Source organism: Neltuma alba, unplaced genomic scaffold (assembly GCF_004799145.2).
Source record: "Neltuma alba isolate B1F8T4 unplaced genomic scaffold, ASM479914v2 tig00011289_pilon, whole genome shotgun sequence".
Classification (NCBI taxonomy): Eukaryota; Viridiplantae; Streptophyta; class Magnoliopsida; order Fabales; family Fabaceae; genus Neltuma; species Neltuma alba.
The window spans coordinates 462,622-474,296 of NW_021635998.1; the positions used below are offsets into that span (position 1 = coordinate 462,622).

Here is an 11,675-nt window from a genome sequence, read left to right on the forward strand (position 1 = left end):
CTTATGACTAATTAATTAATTGATTTGTTTAATTTATGTAAATTATTAATAAATCCAAGCATAAGACAAAGCATATATTGATTTGCTCAACTAATAAGAGTTTTTTTTTGGGAAAATGACAATAAAATACCACTTCAATTCCAAAAGGACAAATAAGGGACCTGAATAAGCAAAATGACAAGGAGGTCACTGGGAACCAATCTGGAATTAATATTTTCGGCGAAAAGACCGAAATGCCCTTAAGATGTTTGAAACTTGAGGAGATGGAGAAAAGGCGGAAACCGACTCCTCGGCGAAAACAACACCCCACTCGACGAAAGAGGAACTGCTTCCACTCAGCGAAAGCAACCCCCACTAAGTGAAACAGGAACTAGAACTACCTCACCCAGTCGACGAAAGCAACCCGCCGACCCGACGAGAGCAACCCACCGAAACAGAAAGTGCCCCCACTCGGCGAAACCAAATCGAAGGTCCTCTAGTAACGAAAAAGCGGTCGCCGAAATCACATTGTCGCCGTCGCTTTCGAAATTAAACAGGTAGGGAACTTGAATATTGTTGTTCATTCGATGGGTCCCCGAAGCTTAAAATGTAATTATGCAGTGATGCTCTTTGTGGTTCCGTCTTTGTTGTTCCCATAGAAGTTGCTCTAGGACGAAAAAAGTTGTTTCCATGTTATTGCTGATGTGTTTGGTTGTGTACATATTTGGAAATGATTGTGATTGATAGTGTTTAATCCATTTTGGGTGGCCTTTAATTGGAACAGGGGATTGCTTTTGTTGTGGGGATTGGTTTATTTTGATTTGAAGGAAAAGAACAAAATGGAAAGGATAGTTTTGTCGGTGTTATTTGACTTTTCTAAAAAGAGTATAGCTTTCTATGTGGAGAGGGTGGGATTTTAAGGAAGTAGAATTCCACTAATTTGGTCTGCATGCGCGGCAATGACAAAGTTACTTTCATTTTCATTGAATGGTTTAGGGTGAAAAGTTTGTCCTTGCGTGGGTAAAATTTGCAAAGGTTATCCTGTTGTAGTAATTTAGCAAGCAGTAATTCTATTAGCCGAGTAGTAAATTTGATGAGGTAAGTAGTAAATAGTACTAGCGGGTTTGGTTTTGAAATAACAACTGTTGGTCTGAGAAGGACTAAATTTGTGTTGGCAATGATTACATTTGTTAAGTGATATGTTAATGAAATTTACAACATTAATTAGAGTAATTGACTACATTCGGCAATGGAAAATAATAGATTTGGTAAGGGAATGACAACATGCTTGTGATGCAAATTCAATTGAGTGGACAATGATATTGAGGTGATATATTACTGAAATTTACTACATCAGTCAATGAAAGTAACCAGATTTGTTACGGGAATAACAACATTGTGGTGATGCAAATTCATTTAACTGTGCAATGGTTTTGTAGGTCATGTTAATGAGATTTACTACATTTATTAGTGGAATTTACTACATTTATTAGTGGAATTTACTACATTAGTCAATGAAAGTGACCAGTTTTGCTAGGGGAATAACAACGTCGTGATGCGAATTCATTTGACTATGCAATGGTTTTGTAGGTCATGTTAAAGAGATTTACTACATTTATTAGTGTAATTTACTACATTAGTCAATGAAAGTGAGCAGATGCAAATTCGTTTGACTGTGCAATGGTTTTGTAGGTCACGTTAATGAGATTTACTAGATTTATTAGTGGAATTTACTACATCAGTCAATGAAAGTGACTAGATGCAAATTCATTTGACTGTGCAATGGTTTTGCAAGTCAGGTTAATGAGATTTACTAGATTTATTAGTGGAATTTACTACATTAGTCAATGAAAGTGAGCAGATGCAAATACAATTGACTGTGCAACGGTTTTGTAGGTCAGGTTAATGAGATTTACTACACTTATTAGTGGAATTTACTACATTAGTCAATGAAAGTGAGCAGATGCAAATTCGTTTGACTGTGCAATGGTTTTGTAGGTCAGGTTAATGAGATTTACTACATTTATTAGTGGAATTTACTACATCAGTCAATGAAAGTGAGCAGATGCAAATTCGTTTGACTGTGCAATGGTTTTGTAGGTCACATTAATGAGATTTACTACATTTATTAGTGGAATTTACTACATCAGTCAATGAAAGTGAGCAGATGCAAATTCGTTTGACTGTGCAATGGTTTTGTAGGTCACGTTAATGAGATTTACTACATTTATTAGTGGAATTTACTACATCATTCAATGAAAGTGACCTGATTTGTTATGGGAATGACAACATCGCCGTGATGCAAATTCATTTGACTCTGCAATAGTTTTGTAGGTGATATGTTAATGATATTTACAACATTTATTAGTGGAATTTACTACATTAGTCAATGAAAGTGACCAGATTTGTTACAGGAATAACAACATCGTCGTGATGCAAAGTCATTTGACTGTGCAATGGTTTTGTAGGTGATATGTTAATGATATTTACTACATTTGTTAGTGGACTTGACTACACTTGTTAATTGAGTGGACAATGGTATTTTGATGATATGTTAATAAAATTTACTATATTTGTTAGTGTAATTGACCACATTTGTTGATGGAATTGACGACATTGTTGTGAAAGAAATATAGTACTATGAATGACTAACAAGTGGTGTCATTGCAGCAGGGAAAATGGAGTTACAAGTACAAGTAGAAGGACAAGGAGAGGGAAGTGGACAAGTGAAGAGTGGGTACATGCTGTTTCTGCATGAATTTAAGGCGGGCAAAGAGTTTAGGAATAGGAGAGAAGAAGTTAGGGAGGGAGCAAAGGCATGGAGGGAGCTGCCACCAGAGGAGAGGAAGAAGTATAATGATAAAGTGAACAAACCAAAGAAGCAAGGGACGAAGAAGAAGCGGATGAAAAAAGTTGCTTTTAGCACTCGTTGCTCAGTCCGGCAGTACAAGTCATTGGTGGAATTTATAAATAGCAATGACAGATTGAAAGCCAAGGTACAAAGTTTGGGATTTGCAAGTTTGCTTGACATGGGATGTGAGAGACTCCCTCGTGACCTCATAGTACGCATTCTTCGAGCATATGATCCGCCTACTCATCAATTTACAATAAGGGGGAAGATCAAGGAAATTGATGCACAAGATGTTGCGGAGTTGTTGGAGGTACCCCACACAGGGGAAAAGGTAAGAACGGATGTGGATGATGATGATGAAACATACAAGAGGTTGAAGAATGAATATGGTAAAGTCTCTTTTACCAAGATACTCAAAGACATTAAATCTGGGGAGAATGAGGAGAATTTCGAGTTCTTGTTCATGCTGTACACACTTGGGAGTTTTCTAGCTCCTACCTCACAAACAACAGTCAGTGACAAGCTAGTGAGGGTGATGTGTTGTACTATGCATGAATTTCACCAATTTGATTGGGCCACATACATTGTGAACAACTTGTGGAAAGAGATGGAAGATTATGTTGAAGTGTATAGAAACGTAGGGGAAGACAATGATGAAGGGAGTTGCAACGTCGGAGGATGCATCTACCTCTTATTGGTATGTATTTACTACCATTGTTTTTTGTTCTATGTTTGAATGGAGTGATGATAAAATTAATAATTTGATGTTGCAGTTATATCTTGCTGAGCGCTTCCCATTATCTAAATCTGTTAGAGATGGGTCAATAAGTGCTATTCAATTCTGGACTGATGAGAGGATAAAGGAGATGACAAAGAAGGAAAGGCAGAGCAACAGAGGCCTATTGTATAAGCAGAAGGGCTCGAAAGTTAGGGTTGGAGATGAGGAGAGAAGAAGGAGAAGTGTCGCTGACTTACACCCGGTGTGTTTATTTGCTTCGTAATTTCAATGTGCATTAAAAAGATAAAGTGTTTGACCTTTTTTTAATGATGTGATGCAGGAGTTGCAAAGCTTACATCGAAAGTTGATGGCTGTAATTGATTTAAGCTACAAGAGACTTGTTAGTGCAGTAGAGGATGAGCTACATAAGGTGCACATAACGATGGAGGAAAATCGTACTGTGGGAGATGAGGGCCCTAGTGAAGTTGGAGCTGAATATAAGGGAGAAGATGAAGCTGATGATGGTGATGATGAAAATGAGGGAGATGATGATGATGGACAGGACTCAGGACACATACCTCATCATGGAGATGACTCGGACGAGGCTGACATGGTTGATGTTGAGGAAGAAGGAATACAAGCAGGAGATATGGATTCCCCTGATGTTTCCCCCATGGACAAGAATGCACAGCCCAGGAGATCACAGAGGGAGGTGAAGTCGGCCATAAATTCTCCATGGATTTTGACAATGCCTGTGAAGAGGAAGAAGAGGAATATGGAGGAAAAGGAAAAGTTTTTTAACATGATATCCCGCATGTGTTCAAGGCAGGATGGTGACGTGTAAGTTACTATTCGCATGACTGTGAATGATATTACTTATCGGTTGTTTACTAATTAACTACACACATAATGATACTGGGAACACATTTTTAGGACTTTAGTTCAAATATCTGATGAGGATATCACTCGAGATCAGCTAAGGACACTTGGAGGAATTGAGAGAATAGGTAACCGGGTAAGTTAGTATTGTGATCTTCGGCTGAGTACTATAAATTTATATTTGATGCTCATGTATACCTGTGCAAAAAACTAAAATTTACTTGCAAACAGCTTATGTCAGTTGTGTGCAAGACTTTACTGGCTGATATGAAGAGTGAAGGAGAAGTCAAGCGACACATATTTGATGCTGACTTTATGGTAAGGTTACTAAGATTAATACAAAATAATTACTGCTACATGACTAATCATTTGATGCTGCAGGCAATACTAGCTGCGAACCCATCTCGGTGGGATGCTAGAAAACGAGAAAAGCAGTTGCTGCCTGAATATGTCGGTTACAACATAGGAGACTGTGACTTGATATTTGGACCTACACTTGTTGGTGCTCACTGGTTTTGTCTTGTGCTTGAGCCTAAGACAATGAATTTCTATGTGCTGGACTCAATGAAGCCAAGTTTCCCTGCTAAGAAGAGTAAGAAGAAAGGTGCAGCTGATGATGATATGATGACTGTGGTGACCGGATGTGTAAGACTATTGTTACTGTTCTTGTGTAGCATGCTCTTTGTTTACCAAATTATTTACAAATGCAAGTATGTGTTGTGCAGAGGGATCGATTTTATGACATGATTGAGATAGTAAAGCCCAATACCATTGGAAAGAAGCAGATGAGTGACATTATTTGGGCCCCTGTTCCTCAACAGAACAATCTGTGAGTGGTATTAGTTGTTGATGTAATAATGTATGAATGCTACTTCGTGTTTCACTCATGGACATTGTTGCCATGTGCAGGCGAGACTGTGGCGTTCATGTTTTAATATGGTTGAGCAAATGGGAGCCCGGTGTGACGCTTGACTATGGTCAAGAACATGTTGCTGATTTCCGACGAAACCTAATGTGGTGGCTTGTTAATCATGAGCTCAATTCAAGACGTGAAGAAGCACTAAACTTGCTGTCATCCCCAGAACCCACACCGAGGAAAAAGCAGCGTGCATCACGGCAGTAAATGACGCTGTCTAAGTTTAGTGATGTGTTAGTTAATGTCATGTATGTAAGGGAATTTGCAAACTGTTTTCAGGGATTGTAAAGGCAACTCATTTTCAAGTAATGTTAAACCATTTTCCCAATTTGTTACAACACATGTGACGAGATTACAACTGCAGAAGCGAATTTACTGGGCTGTGCTACTTCGTCCTAAAACGGTAAAAGTCGGAGGTGAATTTTGCAAAACACACGGAGGGATTTACAACTCTCCAACTGAGATTTACAACTTTTACAGTGGGTTTAGCATCCCAAAAAAATTGGCCTGCGCAACTTTGGTCTCAAAAGGGTTAAGGTCGGACGTGAATTTTGCAAAACACACGGAGGGATTTACAACTCTCCAACTGAGATTTACAACTTTTACAGTGGGTTTTGCATCCCTAAAAAAATTGGCCTGCGCAACTTTGGTGTCAAAACGGTCAAGGTCGGAGGTCAATTTTGCAAAACACACGGAGGGATTTACAACTCTCCAACTGAGATTTACTACTTTTACAGTGGGTTTTGCATCCTTAAAAAAATTGGCCTGCGCAACTTTGGTGTCAAAACGGTAAAGGTCGGAGGTCAATTTTGCAAAACACACGGAGGGATTTACAACTCTCCAACTGAGATTTACTACTTTTACAGTGGGTTTAGCATCCCAAAAAAATTGGCCTGCGCAACTTTGGTCTCAAAAGGGTTAAGGTCGGACGTGAATTTTGCAAAACACACGGAGGGATTTACAACTCTTCAACTGAGATTTACAACTTTTACAGTGGGTTTTGCATCCCAAAAAAATTGGCCTGCGCAACTTTGGTCTCAAAACGGTAAAGGTCGGAGGTCAATTTTGCAAAACATACGGAGGGATTTACAACTCTTTCAATGGTATTTACTACTTTTATACTGGGTTTTGCACCTTCTTGCCGGGCTGGGCAGATTTTCTGCCATGAACAATACAATGCAGCAATATGACAGCAGATACGTTACATATATTCAAATCACTGCACCTCAAGTACATCACGATAAACATGAACCGTTTACTTTCATAGTAGCTACACTAACTACACGTGCAATGGGATTTACCATTCACGCAACAGTATTTACCAAAAACCAGTAGCAATATGACAGCAGATGCATTGCATATATTCAAATGACTGCACCTCAAGTACAGCACGGTAAACATTGAACCATAACTTTCATACTAACTACACTACACGTGCAATGGGATTTACCATTCACGCAACACTATTTATCAAAAAACAGTAGCAATATGACAGCTGATACAGTATTTATGACATGATTGAACCATTAACTTTCATACTAACTACACGTGCAATGGGATTTACCATTCACCCAACAGTATTTACCAAAAACCAGCAGCAATATGACAGCAGATGCATTACATATATTCAAATGTCTGCACCTCAAGTACAGCACGGTAAACATTGAACCATAACTTTCATACTAACTACACTACACGTGCAATGGGATTTACCATTCACGCAACACTATTTACACCAAAAAATCACCATATCTATTGACATCTAAGTTCAACTTGGGTTTGGATTCTTGCACGTTCTTCTTGTGTGCCCAACTTGTTTGCATGTGCTACAATGGTAGATCTTCCTATTCTGGAACTGTGACTCTCGTCTTTTTACTTTAGGCCTTCCTGGCGGTCGATTAGTCAAAGGCGGTGCCAAGAACACTTGACTTCCTATATTTTCCACCCAGTAATTGTTAGGATTTGGCATGTCTACTGTCGCCACTGGAATCATACTCCTGCCATAAATCTTTTGCTGTGATGTAATCTTGTAGCATTCATCAACAAAATCATAGACATTGCAATTCACAGCCTTAATCGCTGCACAGGCATGGGGACATGGAATGCCTGACATTTGCCAAGCTGCACAGGTGCATTCGCCTAGACCAAGATCAACATGTACAGCTCCTTTTGCTGTATGGACACACACCCTACCTCCTCCATAAGGTACACTCAGCATGCATGCTGATCTAGCAACATTGTCCACCAACTTTGCATCTATGTTTGGGCCTACACTATTTTTCCAATTACTCATTGCTATGCTTGCTGCATACATCTTCTTTGCCACTTTCTCACGATGCTCATGTATAAGTTGGGCAACATTATATCGTCTCTCTTTCAACATCCAAGCATTGAATGACTCAGCAAGGTTTGTTGTGATGTTATCCCACCGTTTAAATGGGAATTTACTTAAGGCCCACCTTTCAACATCACCATGATTAAGAAGCCACTCAAATAATTGTGGATTGAACTTTCTCATGTTATCCATTGCACCATCAAACTCGGTGTCAAGCCTTGCATATGCAATGGCATCCAGGTATTGCAGTCCCTCCTCCCTTGCTTTCCCACTAGTCTTCCTCTTTCCTCTATTTAATTTAATCATTTGTGCACTGAAGTTTTCCTTAACATGTCTGTAACAGTATGCATGCCTCTCACCACCAAATATTGCTTGCACGGCGCCTATTATTGCATTGTGTCGATCTGACACAATTGTCAATTCCATCGAGCCAACTATCTCCTTAATCATATATAAGAACCATGTCCAATCCTCAAGTGTCTCTCCCTTTACAACAGCAATCGCAAAAGGTAACAATTCGTTGTCAGCATCATAAGCAGACGCCGACAGTAACGTCCCCTTATACGGTCCACTTAAATGACATCCATCAATGTACAGTACATGTCTAGCACCAGCTATAAAGCCTTCTATACAACACCCATATGCTATGAATGCACGCTCAAATGTGTTATTAGTATTAGCCACCCATTTGGCCACGGTTTTGTTATCTGTTTCCTTCAACCGTTCACATATCCACGGAATAAGCATATAAGACTGGTCAGGCCTGCCATGTATGTCCTCTAAAGCTTTTTGCTTTGCCCTGTATGCTTGTTTATATGTCAACTTCATACCATAATCTCTTTCTAAAGTCTTCCTTATATCATTTGGACGCCTGTCTATGTGATCATTTACCTCATCTCTGATGATTGATGCTGTCAAGCTAGCTGAACCACAATGTTCCACACAAAGATTGTCTTGTGCATTATGGACATGCTCATTTATGAATGTTGCCACACGTAAAAAGGGAGTACTCTTTCTCCCCACTCTTGCACTTATCCTCCACGGACAACCTTCAACACTACATTTCACATACATTTTTCCCCTACAATTTTTCACATACTTGTACTCAAACTTGTTTGCAATACTGAACTTATGTACTTTCTTCTTGAAATCTTCTGCATTTGCAAAAGTTTGGTTCCGTCCTAACAACAATTCCTTCCATTTCAAAGAATTCATCTCCGGCAAAGGTGTAGGTGCACTCACTACTCCGTATGGTAGGCTTACATTAGGTCTTTCACTGCCTCCAGAACTTGTACTTTCCAAAGCATTTCCCTCCAACGTAGGCTCATCACTCTGTTCTGACAGTCCTTCCATTCTTGAGATCCTGCATTTATAATTACCACTGTTGTTAAGAGATTTACTACAACATTACAACAATTATCAACTTTCATAACCACCAAAAAAAAATTTCTCACTTACATTTCTGGATAACCCATTCCTTCCTCCACATTGTCATTACCTTTATGTGCTATATAAATATGTGCATTACGGTCATTATATTCAAATAGATTATCAACTTCACCATCATCTATAAGATCTACCAATACCCTCTCGTCAAAACTCAAAGTGTATTTAATATCACAGCCATGACAATCCATGCTGAACCATTCGCCTATCATTGCCCTCAAATCTTCAAGTTTTGTACCCTCATTTATTACTCTTACTCTGACAGTCCCACCACAGTATTTAACTTCGCCATTGTCCTTTTCCACAAACTTCCCATCTACGTGAAAATAACAAGCAAGTCTTTTTGAAGATGTTGATACAATGTTACAAGACATCACCACTTGCTAACCTGCAGCAAACAACATTAAATATAAAAAAATTAACTTCTCCGCCAATTAGTTTCCATCAACGTACGTGACACCCAAAACACACACAAAGAGAGAAACTTTTCTTCTATTCGCAACTTTATTATAGGGTTTCACAACTCCATTATTGATTTTAACAACGTTCACCACTTCAACGCAAACTTCACGCCTACGTAATTGCTTGCCACCTTTCTTGATTTCCGCTACGTCATTCGAAATAGTCAATATAAAGTATAAAACCTCATCTCCAGCACACCCGTCCCCACCATTGCGCCATAAAGCAGACACAAAAAGGAACTACCCAAACCCCACCATCAGTTAATGCGACATGTTTACTCTCTCTCTTGCTACAAAACCTCTCGCCCATAACCAAAATCTATTAAATCAGCAATCCCAAAAAAATTATGATGCGGAGGAGTAAGATTATACCATTTCCAAAGACTACCGACTTAAACTCACCTCTTTTCAGCTCTGATGTGTTCTTCCAGCGTTTCTCTTTCCTTCTTTATTAAATCAGCTCAACCGGTGCTCTGCTCCATCTTTATTTTCATTTCAGTTTCACTTCATTTTACCTCACTGATAAGGGCATTTCAGTCTTTTCGCCGAAAATATGAATTCCAAATTGATACCCAGTGCCCTATTTGTCATTTTGCTTATTCAGGTCCCTTATTTGTCCTTTTGGAATTGAAGTGGTATTTTATTGTCATTTTCCCTTTTTTTTTTCCTTCCACTATAAGACAACTTAGGAGGAAGCTCTCTCTTTTTTCCCCCTTTTAATTTTGTAACAAAGAAATTGGAGGAAATAAGGGACACAAATAGTGGAAGAATGTATGTAAATCAAAGGTGGTCCGGAATTCAGGGAAAAAGATAATCATGTTTTCCATAGGAGTTTGAAAAAAAAACATGAACCAAACCACGTTGAACAACTTGTTTAGTGTTAATCAATCACTTGCACTTTTTGGTTCAATTCAAAGTTTGTCTCTTTTCAGTTATCTCTTCTTTTCCCAAAATCCAAGCTCCTCCCTCACATGACCCCAACTAAATTGCTCTCACCACAACTTGCCCTTTTCTAATTTCTAGGATTTTTTTTTCAACGTTCAATATAATATAAAATTAGGTGGGTCTATCCTGAGTCATATAATTTTTTTTGGAAAAAAAATTGATATGTGGTTTAATGATTTGGAAGCAATCTAATTTGCCGCATTTGATAGATTTTTTTTTAGATTAGATACGGATATCTAAAGTAACAAATGCTTTTTATTCATTTACATTGGTTAATTTAATATAAGAAAAAAACTTAAATATACTTTAAAATAATGCTAGAATAAAATAACGATGATAAATATAGACATTTTTCATGGAATCAATATAATACCAACCATTGATTTGTTCGTTTGTTAAACTTATTTGAACGTATGGTATTGATCATGATTATTTAATAAACTCACGCCATTCTTAATCACGAGTCCCAATGAATCATCGATCTATTTTGTGTATTAGAAATGAGGGGGTCTTTCGTGTATCAAAAAAATGAGGGATTTTTTCAGCTGTCAGAATTTTTTAAAAAGCTCAAACAAAGGAAAAAAATGTAAAAATAAACCTCATTTGTTTTCTTAAACGGTCTGAAAAAACCAAGCAAGCATGCTGTTACGTTTGGGTCCGTAAAAGAACTTTTGGAATTCTGAAAGTCGAAATCAAGTGGCCTAATTCGGTTAGTGAAATGTTTTTGGTAGGAGGGAGAATGAAAATAAAAATAAATATGATATTTGGTGAAATGAGATAATTATTATTATTTTTAGTGAGATAATTATATTTGATATGTCATGAGAGCACAAAAATATAATAATGAAGGGGATTAGAATTGTCTTCCTCCAATAAAATCACATTTAATCTTTTAACTTTACATGAAGTTTTACTTTAATTTTTTAATTTTATAAAATGTCTCCGAAATTTTGTAACTCTCATGTTCAAAAATACTGACATTGAAATTTTAAATATTAATAAAATACTTTCAAATACTGACATATTAAACATAATTTTCACAAAGATAATAATTGTTATAAAAAATATTATTTGAAACTAACAGCATTAAGATAAAAAGACCAAAAGATACTTTTTAAAATTAAACGAATAAACTGAAGCTTTAT

General features: G+C 37.6%; 2 protein-coding genes across 2 annotated transcripts; one reads left to right on the top strand and one right to left on the bottom strand.

Moving 5' to 3' along the window:
• Window positions 1–2,657: 2,657 nt before the first annotated feature.
• LOC114711355 (uncharacterized) lies at window positions 2,658–5,550 on the top strand. The gene is made up of 8 exons (XM_028895748.1): window positions 2,658–3,527; window positions 3,604–3,810; window positions 3,889–4,388; window positions 4,482–4,563; window positions 4,659–4,745; window positions 4,809–5,072; window positions 5,153–5,256; window positions 5,337–5,550. Exons 1-8 carry the CDS (start codon window positions 2,658–2,660, stop codon window positions 5,548–5,550), a joined length of 2,328 nt encoding a protein of 775 aa, XP_028751581.1.
• Window positions 5,551–7,111: 1,561 nt separating this feature from the next.
• Window positions 7,112–9,498, bottom strand: LOC114711356 (uncharacterized). The gene is made up of 2 exons (XM_028895749.1): window positions 9,137–9,498; window positions 7,112–9,041 (listed from the first exon to the last, which is right to left on the bottom strand). The coding sequence occupies exons 1-2, from the start codon at window positions 9,496–9,498 to the stop codon at window positions 7,112–7,114; spliced, it is 2,292 nt and encodes a 763-aa protein (XP_028751582.1).
• Between the last annotated feature and the right edge of the window lie 2,177 nt (window positions 9,499–11,675).